This window comes from Mandrillus leucophaeus, unplaced genomic scaffold (genome assembly GCF_000951045.1).
Source record: "Mandrillus leucophaeus isolate KB7577 unplaced genomic scaffold, Mleu.le_1.0 Scaffold100, whole genome shotgun sequence".
Classification (NCBI taxonomy): Eukaryota; Metazoa; Chordata; class Mammalia; order Primates; family Cercopithecidae; genus Mandrillus; species Mandrillus leucophaeus.
The window spans coordinates 492504-519425 of record NW_012098099.1 but is presented as its reverse complement, the minus strand read 5'-3'; the positions used below and the strand labels follow the sequence as shown (position 1 = coordinate 519425).

The 26922-nt window shown below is 39.1% G+C and overlaps 1 protein-coding gene and 1 pseudogene across 2 annotated transcripts; one reads left to right on the top strand and one right to left on the bottom strand.

Annotated features, from left to right (window-relative positions):
* The first annotated feature begins 14164 nt into the window (after positions 1–14164).
* Positions 14165–20641, top strand: YAE1D1 (Yae1 domain containing 1). The gene is made up of 3 exons (XM_011972704.1): positions 14165–14330; positions 18280–18401; positions 20040–20641. The coding sequence occupies exons 1-3, from the start codon at positions 14202–14204 to the stop codon at positions 20464–20466; spliced, it is 678 nt and encodes a 225-aa protein (XP_011828094.1). The 5' UTR covers positions 14165–14201; the 3' UTR covers positions 20467–20641.
* On the bottom strand, positions 15761–18317 carry LOC105534019 (annotated as a pseudogene). Its single transcript, XR_001005197.1, has one exon. The product of XR_001005197.1 is annotated as a thioredoxin-related transmembrane protein 1 pseudogene (transcript).
* Positions 20642–26922: the final 6281 nt, after the last annotated feature.

Here is a 26922-nt window from a genome sequence, read left to right as displayed (position 1 = left end):
GAAAGAAAGAAAGAAAGAAAGAAAGAAAGAAAGAAAGAAAGAAAGAAAGAAAGAGAGAGAAAGAAAGAAAGGAAAGAAAGACAACACACACACAAAATATATGTTAATCAACTATTACATTATCAGTAAGGCTTCAGGTCAATAGTAGGCTATTAGTCATTAAGTTTTGGGGGAATTAAATGTTATACTCAGATTTTTGACTGCACGAGGGGTCAGTGCTCCTAACACTTGTATTGTTCAAGGGTCAACTATATTTGGTCTTTATACCCTGTTCCTGGCATAGAACTCCTAAAATCCCCGAAATTTATTGTCTTTCATATGCTCATGAGATGACTCATGGTGAAAGTTGGTCACCAGAAAAGTCAGCCACATGAATGGAAGGTTAGAAATTTCAGTCTCCCTCCCCAACCTCATTCTGGGGAGTGGAGGAAGGCTGGAGATTGAGTTTGACCACCCATGGCAAATGATTTAATCAATCATGCCTATGCATCGGCAATGAAACTTCCACAAAAACCACTAAACGACAAGATTTCAGGAGCTTCCAAGTCGGTGAGCACATGGGTGTGCTGGGAAAGTGGTACCTGCAGAGGACGTGGAAGCTCTGTACCCCCCAGCCCCAAACCTTGTCTTAGGGATCTCTTCCATCTGGCCCTAAGTTGTATCCTTTATAATAAACTGTAATAGTAAGTAGAGTATTTTCCTGAGTTCATTCTAGCAAATTATCTAGTTACCTTGGTCCACACCAAGGCAAGGGTGAGGGTCATAGGAATCCCCAACTTTGTTGTCAGTTAGATAGAAGTGTGGGTCGCTGGGGACCACACTGGTGGCTGGCAGCTGAGGTAGGGGCAGTCTTTTGGGACCAAGCCCTTTAACTTGTAGGATCTGACACTAACTCCAGGTAGACAGTGTCAGAATTGAACCAAACTATTGGACACCCAGTTGGTGTATGAGAATTGGTGTGAAAAAATATTTGGTGTCAATAAAAGACACACATTTGGTGTCAGTAGTGGTATCAAAAAACATTACACAGTCCCAGACTCCCTCCCCCTCCCCCTACCCCCTACCCCCTTCCCCTGAAGTGCCATCTATCCTTATTGTGCTCCTTGGAGTCCCAAAGGTAGTTCATAAATCCCGTAAGTCCCAGTTCCAAAATGGGCCTTAAACTACAGAATTGTCCCTTGCTCATTCTCCCATCTCCTCCACCCACCACCGCAAGAAATATAAACCTTCTTGGTCCAGTGCTTTTTCATGTCTATGTCTTTGTCCACCTGGAAAGTGTTTGCCTTCTGTTCCCATAAAGTCAAAGTTAAGCTCAAATGCCTTCTCAAAGTCTTCCCTAATCTCTCCACCAAACCTCATTTATCCCTGTTCAGAACAGTTCATCTCTACTTCTCTTTATCTGCATGCTTTATGGCATTTCAGTTTCTATTCATATTTTACTCTCATGTTCATAATATATTTTCCCTACTAGACTGTAAACTCTTTGCTGGCAAGGAGGTCACAGTCAAATTAGAGAAATATGTTGTGATCCATGTTTGAATTATCTTTGTATTCACAACCTGGCATGGTATTTACAGAATGAATACATGAATGAATCAAGCAGTCCTGCTACAGTGCTATGTGAAACCTACCAGCCTCAAGAACAAAATTAATCCCTTAAGTGAACATATGCAGAATCTGCTCAGTGAATTAGAGCAGCTCCGTTCTTTTCTACACATGAGGTCATGGGGGAAAGCGAACATATTTGACTGTGCTTACCACCCAATTTCTTGTTTTGCCCAGAATCCTTGTTTTCAGGACCACAGCAACTTTTGAATCAGAATCAACCCACAAAGAATAAAAGAAATAGCTGGGGTCTTTCCTACTAATAAGATGAATATTGTTTAATACTGCTTTCCTGCCATTTGCTCCCAAACCTCAAAAGCTTCAGGCTGCCAGGTGCAGTGGTTCATGCCTGTAATCCCAGTACTTTGGGATTCAGAGGTAGGAGGATTTCTTGAGCCCAGGAGTTCAAGACCAGCCTGGGAAACAAAGTGAGACCCTATTCTCTACAAGAAAAAAAAAAAAATCAAACAATTAGCCGGGCATGGTATCACACACCTATCATCCCAGCTACACAGGAGGCTGTGGTGGGAGGATTGCTTGGGTCTGGGAGGCCAAGGCTGCAGTAAAACATGTTTGTTTCACTGCACTCCAGCCTGGGTGACAGAGCCAAACCCTGTCTCAAATAAATAAATAAATATATAAATAAATAAATAGCTTCAGGCCATGCAGAATTCTGAGAGCAATCATGAAGTGTTTTCTTGTACCTGCAAACCACAAACCAACTTGTGCAATTTAACTACTTCCATTATCTGATATCTAATGATTTGTTAAGAAATAAAAACTTTGCCTCGCCAATATTTTGTGATTTATTCTCTCCAAAAGAGGTTGAAAATAGAAAAATGTAGGTGCTTTCAAACAATAAAACTCTTGACAAGTTCTGCTCACACCTATCATTCCTGGAGATTGAAGGTAACCCCTCCCTTTCCCCACATGGAGAGCTGTTGCAGCTCCAAGAAAATACTTTCCCCCAAACTCAACAGCTGATGAGAAACTAGAGATGAGAAACAAGAAAGGAACCAAAAGGAAGAACTGAGCACTGATCTCCATTAAGCTGACTCAACTAAATAAATGGCGAGGCTCCACTGTTACACTTCACTTTGCTATGCAGGCGGACGCTTCCATTTTATTGCCACAGTAAATTCAGACCAGAACGTGGCAGAACATTGGCATTTCAATCAAGGCAGCTCCAGATAGGCACGAAGCACAGACACAGGCGCAGGCAATCACACACTCACATACACTTTCCCTGCCCGGCCCACTCAGCTCTGTATGTTGAAAGCTTTATGAAAGAAAGGCTGGAGGATATCCAGAGATCGCTGACAAGATTCAAAGGTACGGAATTTTACAAATCCTTATAAAAGAACCAGGGGCTCTTCTTTGCCAATGGGAATTTGAAATATGTCCCTTTGCTCCCCTGGCTGTACAGAAGGAAAAAAATCACAAACAACTTGCTGAGAATATACATTCCCACAGAATACATCACCCTCAAGCTACATGCTCACTGTCCTCCCTTTTCTTTAAGAACTAAGAATCAGTGATGTTACTGGGGCAATAGCAAGCTGTCTGGCACCTTCAATCATTTGGCGAATTATAAAACAGGGCTATGTCACTTCAGCAACTGAAATAAGGAGGCAGACTAACATTATCAAATAAGCACGTGCAGTACAGGGTATAAGAAACAGAGCAATATTTCAAGCGCTCAGGAAATGACAAATTTTATGTTGAGCCACATCTACTGCAAAGCATCATATGATATTTCTCCAAGTAAAGACATTGCACGAGGGTAACCTGTTCTGTGTACATGTGTAAAGTATTTATATTCCATCAGCTTTCTTGTCAGTAGAAAAATAATAGTGGTCCTTTGCACATATGCCAGATGAGTTTCATAATGGAAGCCATGGCTTGCTTCTAAGTAAATTATTAAATCATCAGCTCTTTAATGAAATGGAATTGTCTGCACTCATCTTTCAGATAAAAGATGCTCTTTTGTAGAAAATGACTGTCCCTAGAATAGAAAAAATAATTTAACCACAGGCTTCAGAAGATAGTGGAAAGGGAATGAAAGCAGTATTTATTGAGAAAAGCCCCAGAAACTGAGTAGGCACTTGCTATGTGATTTCACTAAATCCTAGTATTAAGTCTACAAGAAAAGAACAATTACTCCCACATTAGAGATGAGCGCATTCAAAGAGGCTGGACCACTTGCCCAGCCACACAAAGCTAAGAAATGGTAAAAATAAGATTTGAAAATGTAGGGCTTACTAAAACCTAAGCTTACTCAAATATTGTATGCTAACTCTCAGTCTGGATAAAGTTGGTCTAGATAATCATGCCCTGGCTTTTCAAGCCAGAATGAAATATTCTGTTAATAAGTAAGCCAACTGGTCAACTAATATGTATTAAGATCCATATATGAGTAATTGTATGTCACTCAACTATATTTCATATATATAGACTATGTTTCCTAATATAATTGCTATTAGCAAAAAGGATTCGCTAATTGCAAGCATAGTCAGAATAACTTTTAAAAAGAGTTAAGTAGAGTGAAAACTAAGTCATCTAATCCACCCACCCATTAATTCATTCAACAAATATTTATTTGAGTGCCTATGTCCCATGCATCGTTCCAGACATTGGGGATATAGCAATAAACGAAACACATAGCATCTCTACTCTCATAGATTTTATATTCTAATGATGAAGACAGACAATAAATAAGCAAATAGATAATATGTCATTAGTGCAATGGTAAAAAATAAGGCAGAATTGAAAAGGGAGAGTGATTAGGGGTTCTGCTTTATATTAAAACAGATAAAGTTCTCTCCGATAAGGCAACATTTGAACAGAGACCTGAAGGATGTGAGGGTGTAAGCCATGGGAGGAGGGAAAATTTGTTCCACAAAGAGAGAAGCACAAAGACCCTAGGGCAAGAGTGTGCTCAATATGTTCAAAGTCAGCAGGCAGGCAAGTGTAACTGGGGAGAAGGAAGTGAGGAGGAAAGACAATAGAATAAAAGAAACTAAAAACACATGTCAGCTCCACATGTGTGGCGTGTTTAGGTTTTAATTCAAATAGAGGTAACTGAGACAATTAAGAAATTATTGGGGTTGGCAGAAATGGAGACATAGGGGAACGAAAGGGATGACAAATGCAGTGGGTGGAAGGGAAAGCGGTTAAGTTATTCAGGAGTCAAAAATCTCTGAAAGGGCTCTGAAAATCTTGAAGCATCTGATCTCAGGTCAGATAAAAGAAATAAACATAATTGCTAACATTTATTGAGCACTGTTTTCGTGTGGTTATTCACTTAATCATCTGACATCTATATGAAGGTGGTATTAGTATTATTCAATGAGGAAATTGAGGCACAGACAGATCAAGTAACACACCCAAGACTACACAGTCAGTAAGTGGCAAAATAAATGTTCAAATCTATAAATTTGTCCCAGAGCCCTTGTTTCTAACCACTGGGCTCTGTTTAGAGCATTCCTTACCAGATAATAATGTTTCCAAATAAATATGAGATGAAAATAATACTGTCCCTGACCACTAAGAGGCCATAAGTGAGTAGATTACTAGGTAAGTGAAATAGAGTTATGGGAGAATGTTAGTAAGCAGACGCAACCACAGAACCAGGAACCCATATGGGCGAGTGGGGAATGGCTCAGTCTCCGCAGAAAGACAGGCAAAGGAATAGTCACAAAAATCCTCCTCCTCCAACAGAGGTGGATCTTCCTTGAGGTTCCTAAGTAATGAAGAGAAGATCTGGCATGAAGAATCTGTCATGCAATAAATATTTATTGAGCTAACAAATATATTTTTAAATGTTCAACATCACCAATCATCAGGTAAATGCAAATCAAAGCCACAATGAGATGTCACTTCACCCCAGTTAGAATGGCTGTTACCAAAAAGATGCAAAATAACAAATGCTGGTGAGAATTTAGAGAAAAGGGAACTCTTACATACTGTTGGTGGGAATGTAAATTAGTACAGTCATTATGGAAAACAAAATAGAGGTTTCTCAAGAAAACTAAAAATAGATCTACCATACAATCCACCAGTCCCACTACTGGATATTTATCCAAAGGAAAAGAAGTCAGTATATCAAGGGGACGCTTGCATTCCCATGTTTATCATAGTACTATTCACAACAGCAAATATAATGGAATCAACCTAAATGTCCCATCAACGGATAAATATATAAAGAAAATGTTGTATACACAATGAAATACTATTCAGCCATTTAGAAAGAATGAAATCCTTCATTTGCAGTAACATGAGTGAGTTTGGAGGACATTATGTTAAGCAAAATAAGTCAAGCACCAAAAGATAAGAACCACATATTTTCACTCATGTGACAGCTAAGAACAAAAATTTGAGCTTTTAGAAGTAGAGTGTAGGATTATGGCTATTAGAGACTGAGAAGAGTAGGCAGGAGGAGAAGACAGGGTGAGATTGGTTAAGAGATAAAATTATAGCTAGATAAGAAGAGTGAATTCTGGTGTTCTACAGCACTGTAGAGTAATATGGTTAGCCATAATTTATTGTACATTTTCAAAAAAGTAGAAGAGAAGCTTTTGAATGTTCACAACACAAATGATAAATGCTTGGGGTGATGGATATACTAATTAACCTATACACACATGGAAATACCACTCGATATCCCACAAATGTTTACAATTATTACATGTCAACTAAAAATAAAAGGGGCTGGGCCCAGTGGTTCATGCCTGTAATCCCAGCACTTTGGAAGGCTGAAGCAGGAGGATTGCTTGAGTCCAGGAGTTTGATACCAGCCTGGGCAACATACTGAGATCTCATTATCTCATTTCAACAACAACAACAAAAATTGTTTAATTAGCTGGACATTGTGACATGCACCTGTAGTCCCACCTACTTGGGAGGCTGAGGCAGGAGGATTGCTTGCGCCTAGGAGGTCAAGGCTACAGAGAGCTATGATCATGCCACTGCACTCTGGCCTGGGCAACAGAGCAAGACCTTGTCTCAAAAAACAATAATAATAAATATCAATAAAATAAAGGGAAAAAATCACCAAAAAAAATATTTATTGGGTGTTCACTATGTGGCAGGGACTATGCTGGGAACCAGGGTTTCAGAAGTAAACAAGACAGGGAAGCACAAAAGCAATTTTTAAAAATATAAACAAATAGATTAGCAAGATCTTTTTGTTTGTTTGTTTTTTGAGACAGAATCTCGCTCTGTTGCCCAAGCTGGAGTGTTGTGGCACTATCTCGGCTCACTGCAACCTCTGCCTCCCAGGTTCAAACAATTCTCTCCTGCCTCAGCTTCCCAAAATGCTGGGATTACAGGCACCCACCACCATGCCTAGCTAATGTGTGTGTGGGTGTGGGTGTGGGTGTGTGTGTGTGTGTTGAGATGACATTTTACCATGTTGGCAGATCTGGTCTTGTCCTCCTGACCTCAAGCTATCTGTCTGCCTTGGCCTCCCAAAGTGTTGGGATTACAGGCATGAGCCACCATGCCCGGCCAGCAAAATCCTTTTAAATAGTTCTCCAAGTATCATTATAGACGTAAAAAATAAAGGTACCTATGAATGGAGATGCTCCTTTAGGCTGAGTACACAGGGAAGCCCTCTTCAAGGAGATAGCATTTGTACTAAATGTATTAAGATCCACATGATTAAAAGGAGCCAACTGCTGGGCACTGTGGCTCACACTTGTAATCCCAGCTACTTGGGAGACTGAGGCAGTAGGATCACTTGAGTCCAAGCATCTGAGGCTGCAGTGAGTTGTGATCATACCACTGTACTCTGTCCCGGTAACAAAGCGAGACAAAAAAGAAAAGGAGTCAATCATGCTAAGATCTGGAACAAAGCATTCTTGGCAGAAGCACTAGCTGCTGCAAATGCTCTTGGGTGGGTACAAGACTTATTGACCTTGTAAGGGGACCTTATAGAAGAAATAGGCAACATACATGTGCTCCCCCAGCTTCTAGTGCAATAGCTAAAGTTCAACAAATAACTGTTGAATTATGCAAGTAAAACTCCACTAAAAAAATACTTTGATCTTTGGCAAGAGTATGACACATTCTTCAGCTAACTTGAACTTAACAATGTCAAGGAAAATTTAAAAAGAATTAAAACAATTTCAAATTCTTAAATTGGCTGGGTGCAGTGGCTCACACCTGTAATCCCAACACACTGGGAGGCCAAAGTGAGAGGATCACTTGAACCCAGGAGTCCAAGACCAGCCTGGCCAACATAGCGAGACCCTTGTCTTTATGGAAAGAAAAAATTAGTTAGCCAGATGTGGTGGTGTGCACTTGTAGTCCTACTTATTCAGGAGGCAAAGGTGGGAGGATCGCCTGAGCCCAGGAGGTCAAGGCCGCAGTAAGCTGTAATTGTGCCATTGTACTCCAGCCTGGGCAGCAGAGTGAGACCTGTCTCAAAGAAGAAAAGAGGAAGAAAGATCCCCTGTCTGACATTTCTATTTCATAATTTGTAATATTCAACAAACATTCTATATTGGAACTGGGGTCATTTACAGACTTGAAAAGAAAGGAGGCAAGTCTGCTCAGAATCGACTTACTATTCTTATTCCAAGGTCCTCTCTTTAGAAGCTGTATTTTGAATAATCTCCCATCTATTTTCACCACCAGCAAGAATTTTATTTTTCTAATACATATTACCTAGTCTTGCAAACCTGATATAAGTAATTAAAAGACAGCAACCAAGAAATTAGTTGCTCAATGCCACTAAGGATAGTAGAACATATGAAAGTTTAGAAGGGACAAGGAAAAGTGGGAAAACTACTTCACTTGGCATATGGAAATCAGTCCTGCTGGCTGGTTGCCAAAGACGGAATGATTAAAGCCCCAGTGTGCTAGAAACTTTGAAGAGAAGTATAGAAAAGGTCTGTGCCCTCCTAGAGTTTATTATATCAACTACAAAAGAGCAGTTTGCAAAAGTCACAAATAAAGTTTTGAAGACTGAGATAAAGAATAAAACTTAGCAGGAGATTGGAAATAGAAGGACATAAAAAAGAATTGTTGAAGTCTTTGAAGGAAAAGACAAGGATGAACGATAAGCAGAAGAATGGGAAGAAAATATAGTGAATCCTAAAGGTTGACCTCATCAGAGTATTTATATAAGAGATACTGAGGTGTAAGATAAGTTGACTAAATACCCTGGAGTGAGTTCACATTGTGACATCAAAATTTACACAGGGGATGTCATTGTTATTTACAGTTCACTTTTTTAAAAAGGAGAGGAAATGCTGTTTTGGAAACAATAGAATCACATACTTGAAAAGACCTTGAAAGATCATCTGGTCCTGGAAGGCTTGGTTAGCTGTCAGCCTCCAGCTGTAAGCGCCTACAGGATCTGCCTCCGATTTCTAGCTAAGGCCACAGTCTTCCAGGGCATCCACCAGCCAATGATTGAGCAGGAATATCACAGTCTGGCTGTGTGTGCCTAATGCAGGGATCCTTTTGTTCTTTGCTCCAGAGTTCCTTTTTATGTTGGCCAAGGCTTTGTTGGATCTAAATAGCAATCTGAGACTCTCTTTGCCCTATCCTGCTTCTTCCTCCCTTCCCTATTACAGGAATCAGAGCAACATCACTTTCTGGAGGCTTTCCCTGCCTAATGATGTTTCCTCCTCTTTTTATCTTTCACAGACATTATACTCCCCATACACCTATAGACCTCATGCAATCCTGACTCTATCTCCATATCTGTCTCCTGCTGGATATAATAAATGCAAAGAACGTAGTCATAAAACATGTATCCAACAAAAGACTTATGTCTAGAATATACAAAGAACCTTTAAACACAGTAAGAAAACAACCTAATTTTTTATAGACAAATATTTCATTTAAAAAATATACAAACTGGCCAGGCACGGTAGCTCACAACTGTATTCCCAGCACTTTAAGAGGCCAAGGCGGATGGATCACCTGAAGTCAGGAGTTCGAGACAAGCCTGGCCAATAGGGTGAAACTTCGTCTCTACTAAAAATACAAAAATTAGCCGGGCGTGGTGGCAGGCGCCTGTAATCCCACTCACTCGGGAGACTGAGGCAGGAGAATCGCTTGAACCTGAAAAGCAGGGGTTGCAGTGAGCCGAGATTACTCCACTGCACTCCAGACTGGGAAACAGAGCAAGACTCCATCTCCAAAAGAAAAACATATACAAATAACAAATAAGCACATGAAAATGTGTTCAATATCATAAGTCATCTAGAAAATGCAAATTAAAACCACAGTAACAGATACTACTACACACCCATTAGAACAATTAAAGTTAAAAATACTGTCAATTCCAAGTGAGGTAGAGGACGTGGATCAACTGACACTCATATATTGATGGTGGAAGTGTAAAGTGGTATAATCACTTTGGAAACACAGCTTAACAGTTTCTTATTGTATTAATCCATTCTCACACTGCTACAGAGGACCGCTCCAGACTGGCTAATTTATAAAGGAAAAAAAGTTTAATTGACTCACAGTTCCACAGGGCTGGGGAGGCCTCAGGAAACTTAAAATCATGGGGGAAGCGGAAGCAAACACATCCCTCTTCACATGATGGCAGGAAGGAGAAGTGCCAAGCAAGAGTGGGGAAAGCCCCTTATAAAACCATCAGATCTCATGGGAACTCACTCACTATTACAAGAACAGCAACATGAGGGTAACCGCCCCTATGGTTCAATTACCTCCCACCAGGTCCCTCCCATGATACGTGGGGATTATGAACTACAATTCAAGACGAGATTTCGGTGGGGACACAGCCAAACCATACCACTTTTTTTTTTCCTTGAGACAGAGTCTCACTCTGTCGCCCAGGCTGGAGTGCAGTGGTGCAATCTCAGCTCACTATAACCTCCGCCTCCCAGGTTCAAGCGATTCTCCTGCCTCAGCCTCCTGAGTAGTTGGGATTACAGGTGTGTGCCACCATGCCCAGCTAATTTTTGTATTTTTAGTGGAGACAGGGTTTCACCATGTTGGTCAGGCTGGTCTCAAACTCCTGATCTCATGATCTGCCCGCCTCAGCCTCCCAACGTGCTGGGATTACAGGTGTGAGCCACCGTGCCTGGCCCATATCACTTATAATGTTAAATGTATACTTACTATATGACCAGCAGTTCCACTTATAGATATTTACCCAAGAGAAATGAAAATGTGTACACAAATGGCATGTACAAAAATGTCCACAGCAGCTTTATTCATAATAGCCAAAAACTGGAAACAATCCAAATGTCCAAAAATGACTAGATGGACAGATCATGGTATATCCCTATAATGAAAATAGTACTTAGCAATAAAATAGATCAATCTACTGGTACATGCAACCAAATAAATGAGTCTCAAAAACATGTTGAGTCAAAGAAGCCAAATACACTAAAGGACATAGGCAATTTCATTTCTATGAAATTCTAAACTGGCAAAACTAATCTAGTGATAAAAATTGGACCAAGTGTTGCCAGGGATGAGGGACTGACCACAAACGAGCACAAGGAAATTCTCTGGGGTGATAGAAATTTTCTATATCTTCATAGGTGGCGTTTACACTCAAAATTTATGCATGTTGCTGCATGATTTTAAAAATGTGTTCCTGACATTTATAAATATAGTACTAAATAAACACTAAAAACTAAACAAATATGTCATTACTATATTTAATAATATTTGTTGGTATTACAAGTGGAATATTTATCTCATTTACATTTCTAGATGATTATTACTAGAAGAGGCTACTGGTATGTTTATTTTTCTTATATGCAGAGACTTTATCAAATTCTTTTATTCTGTTATTTTTAAGCGAAGTTTTTTGGGGTTTCTAGGCATATAATCATATAATGACCAAAAGGAATATCTTAGGCTGGGCATGGTGGTTCACGCCTATAATCACAGCACTTTGAAAGGCTGAGGCAGAAGGATCACTTAAGGCCAGGAGTTCGAAACCAGACTGGGCAACAAAGCAAGACCCCCGTCTCTACTAAAAATAATTTTAAAATTAGCTCAGCATTGTGGTGCATGCCTGTAGTCCCAACTACTTGGGAAACTGAAGCAGGAGGATTGCTTGAACCCAGGTGTTTGAGGTTGCAGTGAGCTATGATTGCACCACTGCATTCCAGCTTGGGTGGCAGAACAAGATCCTGTCTCATTTTTTAAAAACGAATATCTTCATCTTTTATTATCCAACATTTATACAGGTTATTTTGTTTACTTCTCTTATTTCATGTGCTATTGTGCTAGTCTCTAAAAGAATAGTAATAATAGTGATTACCAGATGCCCTCTCCTTTCTATACGTTAAAGGAAACATCCGAACATCTAAGTGTTTAAAATACTACTCATAGGAATTTTTGTAAAATCTTTATCAATTTGTAGTTTCTATTTATACTTTATTTTGTTAGAAATGATTTTTAAATTTTTTCAAATGACTTTTTAGCATTTATTAATAAAACATGTTTTTTCCCCTTTATATTGTTGATGCAGGCTAGGCACAGTGGCTCATGCCTGTAATCCCAGCACTTTAGGAGGCTGAGACGGGAGGATAGCTTGAGCTCAGGAGTTGGAGACCAGCCTAGGCAACATAGTGAGATGCCTGTCGCTACAAAAAACCCAAAAACTTAGCCAAGTGTGGTGGTACATGCCTGTAGTCCTAGCTACTCAAGAGGTTGAGGCAGGATGGTAGCTCAAGCCCAGGAGATCCAGGATGCAGTGAGTTGTGATCTTACCACTGCACTCCAGCCTGGGTGACAGAGCAGGACCCTGTTTAAAAACAAAAAATAGTAAATGCAATGAAATATTATTGATGTCCTAGTATTGCAGAAGTTTGCTTTCCTGGTACAAAACCTCTTGAATTATTCCTTTGATAAAGTACTACTAGGTTGGTGCAAAAGTAAACCCCAATTACTTTTGCACCAACCTAGATTCTCTTTTGGATACATATTCACAAGCTAACTTGAACTTTGGGGTTTTTCTGATACTATCTTTATGAAGTTACAGTAAGGCTGGCTTCATGAAATGATCAAGGAGTTTCCTTTTTCTCTCCCCTAAAATGGTAAAAATAGTTTAAGAATCCATCATTCCTTAAAGATTGCAAAGGACTTAATGTGAAACTCCCAAGTCTCCGTGACATTTTTAATAGTAGATATTTAATGTCCAATTTTTCTATGGTAATTAGCCTCTTCATGTTTTCTACTTCTTGGGTCAATTTTATTAGAAAGTCATTCATATCTCCCAGGTTTTCAAATGTGTTGCTTTTGAGTTTTAGTTGGTAATTAGTATTTTAATCTCCTTCTGCATCAGTGGTTATCTCATTTCTCATTCTTGTATAATTTTGTTCTCTTTAAAAATCAGGATTATGACAGAATTATCTATCTTATTGGTGTTTTCAAATAATACAAAAAAGAATTGGGCTTACTTATTCAAGTTTTGAGGTTTTCTATTTTATTCATTGTTATCTTTATTGCTTACTACCATTTTGTTCCTAATAAAGATATATACACATGTCTTAATACTTTCACAGTAATAAAATATACATATTTATAGTTTAGATATTTTTTATTTGTGGGATGCCAAATTCTCTCTGGAGATTTAAAATTGTAACATGAACCAACCACCCACTTCCACACACTCATGGTTCTTACTGTGCTTATTTAAAAATTTTTTTCATAGCATTTATTTATGATCTTCTAACAAAACTTATGTTACTTATATATAGCTTATTGTTTATCCTGTCAATTTTACATGACTATAAAGTCCACAAGGGTTGAGAACTTCCGTCTGTTCACCGATGTATCCCAAAACCTAGAATGGTGCCTGACACAAGGTAGGTGTTCAATAAATTGTTAGATAATTATCACATGACTCATTTTACTTAGGCAAAGGGCAAAACAGAAATACTACAGGTGTTCATTCATTCACCAAGATCGAGTTCAGCATCTACCATGTGTCAGAACTGTCCTGGTGTTGACACAAGTCCCCACCCTTACTAAACCAACAGTTTAGGGCATATGAACAGGAATGGGAGGCAGAAGGATACTGCGGATCAATGAATAAATATATTGGCTTTACAAATGTACTCTGTATTTCTTACTAATCTCATATTGGCTGCAGTATCTCACTTTTCGATTCTATTATCCTTTACTCCACAATCCTAACAGTTTAAAATGTCAGTTTGTCAAATCCTTTAAACTCAGAGGAGATTCCAAAAGAGACAAAGTCTTTGGGCGGTAATTGCCCATCAACTGTACTACCTTTAATAGTTTACCAACGCGCGCAAGTGTAAAACCTAGACCATGATAGGACTACGGTGTAAACGGAAGGTGCTTCACTGAGGGTCCCGGCTGCCTTCTGCAAAGGCGAAGGTCGCGCCGGCCACGCGAGGAAATCTGCCTCGCTCACAACTAACAGGCGCACATCAACACTTCGCCAACCGAGGGAGCCCAAAATCACCACACGCGAAAGGCTCTCGCGGCGGACACGGTGCACAGCACGCCCATACGCACGCGCAGCCCCTCCCGAGCCTCCACTCGCCGTCTTCGCCCCGCCTTCGGACCGGAAGGAGTTGTTGGCGCTTCCGTTGGCCTGCGACCCTGTAATTGCCTCGGTGATGTCGTGGGTTCAAGCAGCGTCCTTGGTCCGGGGCCCTGGAGACAAAGGGGACGTGTTTGACGAGGAGGCAGACGAGTCGCTCCTGGCGCAGCGGGAATGGCAGAGCCACATGCAGAGACGAGTCAAAGTAAACGTGGTGTGGACGGCGCGGGGTGCTGGGTTGTGGAAAGAGGCGCGGGGTTGTGAAGAAGCTGGGTCCAGAGTGGCCCCAGCCTGGCGCGGCGCTGCCCTCTTTATCCCTAGGAACCCGGTCCGACCCGCGTCTTGCTAGGATTTCTCAATGGTTACTTGAAAGCGTGTAAAACAACAAGACGCGTTCTTTGAGCGCCTAGGGGGTGCGTTAGAAGCTGAGGACCGACCAAAATTAACTGTGTCTAGACTTTAAACAGTTTGCAATTTGTTGAGGATCGCAGGGAAAGGAGCTGGGGAGAAACATACACTAACTATACTAATTATGGCTGTCAAAGGACGTGTACGCAGTTTAAATGGGTTGCTTGAATGGGTGGGGAGCCTAAAGTTAAGGAGTGGTGTTTATCAAGACATATTGAAAAGATGGACTTAAGCATGCTGTCAGAGGGCAATAAGGGAAAACTAATGTGGAATACTGGTATCTAGGTAAGGGAATATTAAAGTTGTTTTCTTTTTTATTTGTTAGATGTAAGTTTTTCATCTCTAGTTTGTCTCACTATTCATTGAAACTGAGCTTAATTTCTGTGTGCAGCCTTCAGAACCTAGTTCTGGGTGAGGACCAAGTAGTGAGGTCCACATCAACTTAATATATTTGCCAACCATTAAATTGCCGCTAAAGCTGCAGTTGGGAATCTACCTTGTTTAACATTTCAATAAAGTGGTGTTTGCTTAGCCCAAAAACCATATTGTCAATTACAACAATGCTGTATGTGAGACTGGGGCTATGCTAGTAAGTATTGAGCATCTTGAATGCTGTGGCACCGTGAGAGATGCAGAACGAAATCACTACCCACACAGCCTTTGCAGGTTAGTTGAATTTAGGTATTATGCAAAATTTCTGAAACCAGACTTTTCATCATCCTTTTTTTAAAACAATTTCCTCTCTGCTTTGCTGTGTCTCCTCACCCACCCACACCATTCCAATCAGTTGGCAAGAGCCCAGATGTGTAATTTTCCATGTATCCTTTTTGTGAATACGTTGCTAACCCTGGGTTTTGTTTTTTGTTTTTTGATCTTTTGAAGTGGTTAGAAAAGTGTATTTTGTGCTTAGGATATTTTTCTAAGGCACCACAAGTTACACATCCAAACTCTTCAATGATATAATATTTTATATTCTAAAGGAGAGGCCTTTAAAGAAAACTTGTACATTATTCTACTATAAATCCAATTGATTCACCTACCAACAGAGCCTAGAAAGAAAGAGACGTTACAGAAATTGTCTGCTACATAATGGTCAGTTGATTCATTGTATTTATGGTTTTCCTCCTTCTTGTAAGGTCAAAACTATGTATTCTAGCTCTTTAAGGAGTAAAAATAAACTAAATGTCCCATCCTGTTGATTTCTACCTGTGAGATACCACACAATATTAGCAGTCAGGAAAGAACAGGAAAATATGAAGTTTGTCTCTTAAAAAATATAAAAATGTATGGTGAAACCCCATCTCTACTAAAAATACAAAAATTAGCTGGCCATGGTGGCAGGCGCCTGTAGTCCCAGCTACTTGGGAGGCTGAGGCAGAAGAATCACTTGAACCCGGGAGGCGGAGGTTGCAGTGAGCTAAGATTAAGCCACTGCACTCCAGCCTGGGTGACAGAGCGAGACTCCATCTCAGAAAATAATAATAGTAAATATATATATATATAGTTATGATTTTAAAACATCAAGCATTACAGACTGTAAAATTAAGTAAGAACTTTCTGTATGAGGCCAAAGATACATTTAAAACATATACAAGAAGATTTTTTTCCTGAGTAGAATGCAAACTTTGTTTTATATTAAGCTTCTGTGAATTTTCAAAATGTAAACTACCAGGGCTTTTCCACATCAGACAAAAATCAGGAATGTTCACCTTCACATCCAAAAAGAAAAATTAAAAAGAAAAAAAAAATTCAAGTAGAAGTTCAGCACGAATGATTTAAAATCTGAAATGAATGCCCAAAATTTTAAATTTTCAACAGACAGTTCAATTTGATGGATCTCTCACTAAACTTCAGTTTGAAACAACAACAAAAAATACTGTTTACTAAAACATAAAAAACACTTCCAGGAAATTATCCAATTTGAAAAATAAAAAATGTAACCGATAGTAAATAAGAAAAATACAAGAGAAAATCATTTATTGGAATCAAGAGAATACCATGGACTTAAAAACTTCCTAAATCATTAGCTTATCCTATATCACCATGTGTAGAAAACTGTAATTAATGTAAGATAGTTTTTATTAGTTGCATAACCTAAAAATATGAGGAAATTTTGGAATATATCTCTGAAAAGACCACTGAATTGTCACTGAAATATGTATTTCTTGAGACAGTGGGCAAAGTTCCCGTTTATGGGAAATATCTTCCTTTTTTCACATACATGAAACTGAGAAAAATTACATCAAATGAGAAATATTTTTCTCTAAAATAATCTTAAATACCCCAATAATGCAATACTTGGGAAATGTAAATTTTCAAAACTCAGACTTGAAACATGTTATTATTAAACAAATATACATAAATCTTATTGTTTGGCATGATTTTTCAAAAATTAGAGAACTATTTAAACCCCATACTGTGCTTAAATCATATTTCAAACTTACATACCTAGTGCTTTTATGTTCTGAATGTAGAGTCTTCAATTTAATGACAATCTAGGCTGAACCCTGTAATATACAAGCAAGTCACAGTTCACTTCAAACCAAAAGGAATAATTAGTCTTCTGTTTTTATCAAAATCATGATATTAAGATAACTATACAATTTAACTAGGATTTATCTGTGGCCAGTGATGGACCCAGAGAGCATTGTCTTATGGCATTCTGTGAAAGTCTTTGTTCCTTCTTTACTTTTGGCTTCTTCTGAAACATCTTCTTCATCCGCCTCTTGTTCTTCCTCCAGTTTTTTCAAAGGTTGAGCAGATTCTGATAATTTTTTTGAAGGGTATAGCTGTGGTCTGTGCCTTTTTGAAGGACAAAGGCAATCTGCCACAAATATCATACAGAGTTCTAATAACAGTCCAGAATGCAGAGTTGCTAAAGGAAAAACAGTATATGATCCCCACACTGGCAATCCAAGGTCTTCAATAAAGTAGTTATGGCAAGTCCTGATCCACATAGATAGCTGAAAGAGTGCTGACATACTACTCATCTGAACAGAACCTGTACCAAACCATGATGAAATGGGTTCAATACTCTTCCACTGTTTATCACTTATAAAGTTTATGAAGTCCTTCTTAGTCCTTGGACCCTGAAAGTGCCTAAATTCACTATCTTTACAATCATAAATAGTAGGAAGAGCAGTTATTGTAAACTGTTCAGTCAGTCCTGACTGCTCTGTGACATCTACTTTCACAACATTAACCTCAGATATTCTCCCCATTCAGCAAAACTTTCGCATTCCGGTTGAAGGTTTTGACAAGCAGGGCACCACGGGGCATAAAATTCTATCATCCAGTCTCCTTCCAGCAGCTCTGTCCAGTTCTCGTCCATGATGATACGTATGTTGCTCTGCTGCCTGTGGGTCCAGGAAGCACCCCAAAGCAACAGTACCAGGACTGCCAGGGGAACTACAAGACTCCTGGAAGGTGCCATATCTGCCACTTGCCCACCTCACAGCAAAAGTGGAGGCCCAATACTAAATTTTTTAAAAACTGTGATTATCAGTGTTTTGAAAATTGCCCAGTAACTCTAGACTTCAAAAGTGGATAAGTAATGATAAACCAATAATAAACTTATGAGAAGCATAGTCTGCTTTAGTTATATTGTTATGCCATATTATGGTCAGTAACACAGTAAAGGCCTAACTCATCAGCTTTCTAAATTGGTTCTGTACTTTTCTAGAAAAGCCTACATGTGGTATACTCGGTGTTAGTTACAGCTGCAGTTCTCCATTACTTATTTTTAGGAAGGTTATAGAGATGGAATAGATGCTGGAAAAGCAGTTACTCTTCAACAGGGCTTCAATCAAGGTTATAAGGAAGGCGCAGAAGTCATTTTAAACTATGGACGACTCCGAGGAACATTAAGGTAATTTTTAAAGTCTAAATGCTAGATCATTTTAACCTCAATACTACCGGAGGATGTTTCTGTAAAAATAAAGTGTTTAAACTGAAGTGCTTTTCCTTGTGCTAAATATGCTAAAGTATGTCACAGAACATAGAATTATATTGCCTTCAAAAAGTCAAAATCGTTATCAGCTCATCCACTTTAATATGTGAACTACATATTGTCTTTTCGTGCAAAGAAATGGTAAGAAGATGTATACTTCTGCTACCTGAACAATTACCTATCTCATTAAAAGGTCTTCAGATTTTGAATAAAACTTTTAATACTTCCACACAATATGACAGACCTCTAGACTAGATGTACATGATGAAAATAGTTGGTAATTAAGAGAAAATTGATTTCATTTACTTTAGTCCTGAACATTGAATACTTGTCAGGATACCATTGCAATAATGGCATATATCAGAGCCAAGTGGTCAAATGATACACAGAGCCAGGAGCCTAGCAGCCTTGTCCTCTTTGATGCTTTACACCAAGCTTGTCCAACCAGTGGCTGGCATATCACATGTGGCCCAGGACAGCTTTGAATATGGCCCAACACAAATTTATAAACTTTCTTAAAACATTATGAGCATTATGAGATTTTTTTCATGATTATTTTCTTTTTCTTTTTCTTTTTGAGTCATTAGCTATCATTAGTGTTAGTGTATGTTATCTGTGGCACAAGACAGTTCTTCCAGTGAGGCCCAGGGAAACCAAAAGATTGGACACCCCTGTTTTATACCCTTTAAACTGCCCTTGGTAGAGAAAAAAAAAAAAAATGCTTCAAAGAAGCACTTATTTTAAAGAAGAGTAGATGATAAAAGTTAACAAAACAAAACCGAAAAATTTATTGTGTTTGGCGTTTTAGAAAATCCAACATTAGGAACCAGAATTTAGTCTGCTACAGTAGGAAAATAGTCAATGTGAATATTCACATCATCAAGTTAATGTTATATAACCTTAGAAAGCTACTGCTGAATCTTTTCTATCAGTGGATTCTATTTTTAAATACTTTTCATAACCATTATTTTATGACATGGCTGATATTAAATCTGTTAGGACTGGAAGAATTTTTACCTTTTTCAAAGAAATTGTTAGTAGTTCAGCAAACAATGTCTACTGTGTGACATAAGTCCAGGAAAGTGAAGTCTCTTTAAAACTTTTTTTCTCTAACCTTCATTCTTGATGGCAAGCAACTATATGCTTAGAACAATGGTTTTCAACTTTGGTTGCACCTTGAAATAAACTCTGAAACTTTAAAAAAAAGATACCCCCAGAGATTCTGATTTAATTGGTCTGGAGTATAATCTGGGCCCTGATAGGTCGCAGAGCTCTTCAGGTGTTTCTAATGTGCATCCATGATTGAGAATTGCTAGTTTAGAAGCTGTTTAATGTCCTTAAAGAAGAAACTAATTTTTCTTTCTTGGAGTTGTATTCATCTTCAACAGATATTACATAGTCATAAGAGAAAAGTATAAAATCAGGAAAAGTGTATATAGAGTTGTGAAAGAGGGGTTATGAATTATAAACAGTTTTATGATTAAGTCCAATTGATAAACAGTCTTATATTTTTAAGTCCTATTTTGCTATTTAACCCTTGTTTATATTTTTGTTTAGTGCTTTGCTCTCCTGGTGTCACCTTCATAATAATAATTCAACTTTGATCAATAAAATAAACAATCTTCTGGATGCAGTTGGCCAGTGTGAAGAGTATGTGCTCAAACATCTGAAATCAATCACTCCACCGTCCCATGTTGTAGATTTATTGGACTCCATTGAGGATATGGACATTTGTCATGTAGTTCCAGCTGAGAAAAAGATTGATGAAGCTAAAGATGAAAGACTCTGTGAAAATAATGCTGAGTTTAACAACTGTAGCAAGAGCCATAGTGGGATAGATTGTTCATATTTAGAATGTTGTAGAACACAGGAGCATGCACATTCAGAAAACCCAAGCCCCACGTGGATTTTGGAACAGACAGCCGGTTTAGTTAAACAGCTGGGCCTATCAGTAGATGTATTACAACACCTCAAACAACTATAAAATTATCTTCCCTTTTCTAATGAAAATAATGTTCAGAACATTTGGTTTTCTAACAATCAAAATTTGTACTGGTTTCTGCATCAGACACCTCAACAGTAGGGTTATCCTTTATGGAAGTTTGAAATTAACACTATTGTCTTCAAAATTAACACTATTAAATGTAATATAAGCCTTTTTTCTTTGTCGCTGGTAATTTTTATGTAGTTTAAGATATGGTCAGAAATTTCCATTGTTATTGACATTTCTAAACTTGTGGTCAAAATGAATTGTTTTCAGACTCATTAGCAAAAGTGAACAAGAATTAAACATATTTAGAAGGACCTATCCCTACTTCTACCTCCTGTCACTATTAGGTGGTCAAGACCTTACCAAACCAAAGTTATAAAAATAACCTAATAGTTAACATAAATATAGACAGACAGATGTAGATATATATTGAAATCAAGAGACTGTGAGAAACTGAAGCAATGTTTATGCTGTTGATTAAATGATTAACAGCAAAATACTAAAATGTTCTGGTTTTGTGTTAATTAAAAGTAAGGACATTCAGTTTTGTAAAAAATATAGAAAATATATTTTATGCTAAAGTTTAAGGAAAATAGCTAGTTTTTCTAAGTAGTAAGGAATTAATAATGTTGCCTAACAATGTGCCAGATTATTTTAAACTGCAGTATTTCTCATATTCACATAGGAGTAAAACACTGAAACCACTGACTTCTATATTACCTTGAACCGATATTCTTAGTCTTGCATGGACAAAATTAGATTCAAATTTTTGCTCCAGGACCTAAGCATATCAGAATCAGGAGAGGATTTCTCATCACTTTTATTCACCTGAAACACAAGTTTATATGAGATACCTGACTTCAAAGGTACTGAAATAATTGTCCCTCATTGGTAGCCTTAATTGCTCTTTTGCCCCTATTTATACCTACCATCTAAGCTGAAAGACAGGCATATTGAGATGAAGAATCTGACAAAGTATATCTTTTCAAGAGATTAAAAATCTGTTACTGTGATCTTATGACCCTCCTCAAAGTTCACAGAAGAACATTAAGAAATGGAAGCAACAAACTTGAAATCAGAAAGCCATATTAAGTTTCAGGATTTATTAAAACCCACTGAAGATACCAGTGCCGTTTGACAGCTGGCTAAAAAAAGTTCTTCTATCTCTCCAGATGTAAAGACTGTTTCAGAGATTTACTAGTTTGTCTAGTTATATGTATCTTTCCATGTTTATGGACACAGCCAAAATCTCCACTCCACATGGAATATGGGTATTATAAGCAGCCCCTAAAGTCTTAATGTTGCTGTGCCGTGCATATAGATATGAAATACTTACCTCCAGTGATGCATCTCAAGGCCACCCTAAGTAAAAATGTCATGAGTGTGGTAAATCTTGAGATTTTTATCTAAGCTTTTCCTGATAAGATTCCCTGAAGATAATACCCCTTGCCACCATTGGCTACATATGGTGTATTTGTACAGATTTTCATAGAAGATGAAATCAGGAGAATTAGCTAGTTGAGACTATTGGGTTGAAAACATCTCTTGAACTTGTTTTGCCTTTAAAAAAGTACAGAAGCAGTCGGGCACAGTGGCTCACACCTGTTATCTCAACACTTTGGGAGGTGAAGGCAGGAGGATCACTTGAGTCCAAGAGTTCAAGACCAGGCTGGGCAACATAGTGAGACCTTGACTCTAGTAAAATGAAAAAACTCCACTGGGTGCAGTGGCTCACACCTGTAAGCCTAACACTGTGAGGCCAAGGCAAGTGGATTGCCTGAGCTCAGGAGTTCGAGACCCGCCTGGGCAACATAGTGAAACCCCGTCTCTACTAAAATACGAAAAATGAGCCAGGCATGGTGGCATATGCCTGTAATTTCAGCTACCGGGGAGGCTGAGGCACAAGGATTGCTTGAGTCCAGGAGGTGGAGGTTGCAGTGAGCCAAGATTGCGCTGCTACACTCCAGCCTGGGTGACAGAGCAAGACTCTGTCTCAAAAAAAAAAAAAAAAAAAAAAAAGACGACAGGCATGGTGTTAAGTCCCTGTAGTCTTAGCTCCTTGGGAAGCTGAGCTGGGAGGATCATTTGAGTGCAGGAGGTTGAGGCAGCAGTGAGCCAAGATCGCCACACTCTACTTCAGCCTGGGTAACAGAGCAATACCCTATCTCTGAAAATATGAAATACAGAAGTTACTGGACTGCAGAGGAATGTTAATGGCATGCTCATTCTACCTGTGTTCCATGAACATGAGCCTTTGTACTATAACCAAGAATGAAGGCAAAGAAAGCTTACTTGCCTTGGGTTTCTTGCCTTGCTTCACATGTTGTAGGCCTGCCAGGTCTTCCCATGAGAAGACCCTGCATAAGCATAAATGAAAAATGGTAAAGCAAGATTGCCCCAGAGCTGGCACAGCCAGAGTTTCAAGGCCCAGAACCCAGACATTAAACTGAGTGGTGTGGCTTCCTTAGAAACAAATTTCATCTAAAATAAGTTACTTCCAGGTGCTGATGTATCTGAGGTTTTTAAAAAGGGTGGTAAGGAAGCCCACAGCACCACACTTTTCTGACATTTCAGTTGCTAGAACTGTTGACACCACCAAAAATGTGATATGTAGAGGGAGCGGGCAGCTGAATACACGTACCTGTGTCCTTACCTAATATATATCCTTTACACTGCTTATTAACTGCTTTGTGGGAAACCAAAATAAAAGCCTCAGCCAAGTCTGAGCTGTGATTCTTACCCTCTTCCAACAAAGGTTAGAGCTTTGTTCTTAGAACTAAGGTTCCAGTCTAAGACACAGGAGAAAGAGAGATAGAGAGAGAGAGAGTGTGTGGGTGTGGGTGTAGGGATGTGTGTGTATGTGTGTGTGTGTAGAGGAAGTGATCCACCGAGCAGGCTTCTTGTTCTACAGAAATTCCCAAATCTCTGTCATGAAGATATTTTACCACCATAGTTGCCTTTCTTGCTTCTGCCCCTACTTAATGCCTTTTCTGAACAAACATGCTGGAGTAGGAGTCTGTCATCACTGTCTCAATTTCTTAACCCCTTATGCACTCTCCAGCTTTAAACTACTTTTTGCTAAAGTCACACAACTGCCCATCACTGACTTGTTTTCAGTCCTACCATTTGTCTCCTCTCCATCATTGGACATGAACCATCTACTGATTACACATACAATCCCTTCTCCTTGCCTTCTCCAGCAACCTTTTTCTTTTTCTTGTCCTGCTTATTACTATTCCCTATCATTTTGCTAACTCTCCCCGACTCTGACTGCTGCTTAGATGTAGGGATTCCCCAGAGTTTCACTGTTGGACCTCTTTGTTTTTATACTCTGACTAGATGGTCTCACCTATTAATGTCATCCCTGTTCATCCGTAGCTGGAAACCTTTAACTCTTCCTCTGCCTTTCCTTTGCCATCAACTACTTCCAATTGAGTTGCTTTACATCTTTCAAACAGTTTGAGTCTGGCCTCCTTTCATTCTAATCACTTAGATTTTAATTAATTTGTATATCAGCCTTATCACTAATGTCAGTACCTACAATCTAGCTGTCTTCCTGTCCATTCTCTCCCTTACCCATGTTATCTTCCCAAAACTGTTTACCTCCCTGACTTAAAACCTGGATTTATTCCTTTTTTTTTTTTTTCCAGGTCTGGGCCCAAACCTGTTGAAGTGTCGGGCTCAAAAGAAGTGTTGTCAGTCTTCTTTTCCCACCTGTCTCTTTCCACCCCACCATGCACACTACTCTTCTTTACAGGCATTACTACAATGCTTTATGGACACACTAGGCTTACTCCCAACTTTGATTTTTACTCATTGCTGACTGTTCTGCCTAGAATACTTTATTCCACGTCCTTTCCCAGCAAATTCCAGTCACCCTCCAATACCAGCTTAAAATTCAGCTTCATCAGGCAGAGCTGATTGCTCTTCCCAATGTTTCACCTGCATCACTTTGAGTGCCTCTTCACATTTCTCCAGGAAAATCCCTTATTTAGTGTTATATTGCCAGCATTCAGCATCATGCCCTCTACGTAGATGCATAGGTGGTGCTTGATGAGAGAAAAAAAAAATGAATCTACTAGCCAACATGGAAATATAACCAGAAACAGAATTCCAAAATACATCATGTTACATTCTTTTGTAAACCTTATGTTTGCTTTTTTTTTTTTTTTTTTTTTTGAGATGGAGTTTCACTCTTGTTGTCGAAGCTGGAGTGCAATGGCGCAATCTCAGCTCACTACAACCTCCACCTCCTGGGTTTAAGTGATTCTCCTGCTTCAGCTGGGATTACAGGGGCCCACCACCATACCCAACTAATTTTTTATAATTTTAGTAGAGATGGGGTTTCATCATGTTGGCCAGGCTGGTCTCGAACTCCTGACCTCAGGTGATCCACCCGCCTTGGCCTCCCAAAGTGCTGGGATTACAGGGATGAGCCACCACACCTGCCTTATGTTTGCCTTTTTAAAAAATGTTTATCTTCATTTGCATAAAAATCCACATATCCCAACTGTCATTATCTTACACCAGGCTAAATAGTTACATTAAGATAATAGCATTTACCAGTCATTACAAATTTTACAATGAATAATATTACAATATAGCAAAATTTTAAAAGATACAAAATTATGTTTTAGTATAGTTTCAGCTACTAAGAAAGAAAGGACAGAAAGAAACTACACAAAGACAAAAGCTAGGTGAAAACAAACCAAGATGCTAGTTTCTAGCAGGTTCCCTGGTGCATAGTTCTAATAACAGCAAGGAGCTGGAGGAAGAGGAGAGGGAAAGTAATGGCTAAGGCAGATAGTGTTTACTACATATAGGCAGTATATTCTAAAAACTTTACATATATTAATTTCTTTAATCCTCATAATAGCCCTCTCCTGCAGAGCTATTGTTATGCCCATCCTAGAGATGAAGAAATCGAGGCACCAAGAAGGCTAAGTAACTTGACCAGTTCCTAGCTACTAAATGGCCCACTTGAGATTTAAACCAAGGCAAGTCTGCTTCCAGAGTGTGTACTCAGGGTAGATGCTTACTAAATAATAACACAGTAGCAGTGACTGTGTTTAGAAGGGGAACTGTGAGCTATGTGTTTGCTGTTAATTTCTACTTTTCTGTGGGAGGCCGAGGCGGGTGAATCACTTGAGGTCAGGAGTTTGAGACCTGCCTGGCCAACATGGCAAAAACCCATCTCTACTAAAAATGCAAAAATTAGGTATGGTGGCAGGTGCCTGTAATCCCAGCTACTCAGGGGGCTGAGGCAGGAGAATCGCTTGAACCCAGGAGGTGGGGGTGCAGTCAGCCAAGATTGCGCCACTGCATTCCAGCCTGGACAACAGAGTGAGACTGTCTTAAAAAAAAAAAAAAAAAAAAACTTACTTTTCTGCATTTTTCAAGTCTTTCCCAGTCAGCAAGTATTATGTTTATTTTAAAAATGTATATAATAGCCAAGCTATGTGTATATAGCTCACGCCTACAATCCCAGCACTTTGGGAGGCTAAGGTGGGAGGATGACTTGAGCCCAGGAGTTTGAGACCAGACCAGCCCGGGCAACATGGCAAAAGCCTATCTCTACCAAAAAAAAATTAATAATAATGATAGCCAGGCATGGTGGCATGCACCTGTAGTCCCAGCCACCAAGGAGGCTGAGGTGGGAGGATCACCTAAGCCCAGGAGGTTGAGGCTGCAGTGAGCTGTGATTGCACCACTGCACTCTAGCCTAGGCAACAGAGTGAGACCCTGTGTCTAAAAAAACAAAAAAAAAGTATAATAACAAACAGTTATAAGGAACGAAAAATTTACCAGAAATTTGTTTGCTATACATGTAGAAAAAGAGAAGGTCCATTGCCTACTGGGAGGGGAGAATATTATGTAGAAAGTGGTTTAGCACATACACTAAAGGAGAAACTAAATTCTCCTCGGACTTCTTAGACTTTCTACCCTCCAAACGGGAAGATACTGTATGTCACTCATTTTGTGATGATGTGTCTAGCTTTTACATATTCCTATTCAACTCAAAAGAAGGGTGTTAGCTCACCTCTTACATATGTGCATATTGCTACAGATCTGCCAGAAAGAGCCAAGAGTCCTCAGTGTGTAACACTCCGTTTTCTTGCCCTATAAATAGTCTGCTCTTTCCAAAAAGAAGATCAAAGTACTAGTCAGAAGTACCTACAGATTGAGTTCTTCGGAAATTGAATCCTGGTGCTTTCATGCGTGTGTATGCAACTCACCACTGAGAGAGGCCTTGGACCTTCAGATCCTGTTTCTTTCGAAGAAGCTGTTGAGTTAGTTCAAGACCACTAGGTGGTGCTGGTGCACCTGATAAACTAGTCCGTATTTCATTCCTTGGTGATGTGCCCTTTGCTTAGACCTCATAGTCCCAAGTACAAGAAGCTAGTGATTATCCCTAAAGCTATACCAGACAGATTGAGCCATTTGTGAAGT

Excerpts from the sequence above, each read along its gene's own strand:
- YAE1D1 (XM_011972704.1), top strand. The coding sequence starts at position 14,202 with ATGTCGTGGGTTCAAGCAGCGTCCTTGGTCCGGGGCCCTGGAGACAAA. Across the intron at positions 14,331-18,279 it reads ACATGCAGAGACGAGTCAAA|GAAGGTTATAGAGATGGAAT; the intron begins GTAAACGTGGTG and ends ACTTATTTTTAG. Across the intron at positions 18,402-20,039 it reads CGACTCCGAGGAACATTAAG|TGCTTTGCTCTCCTGGTGTC; the intron begins GTAATTTTTAAA and ends ATTTTTGTTTAG.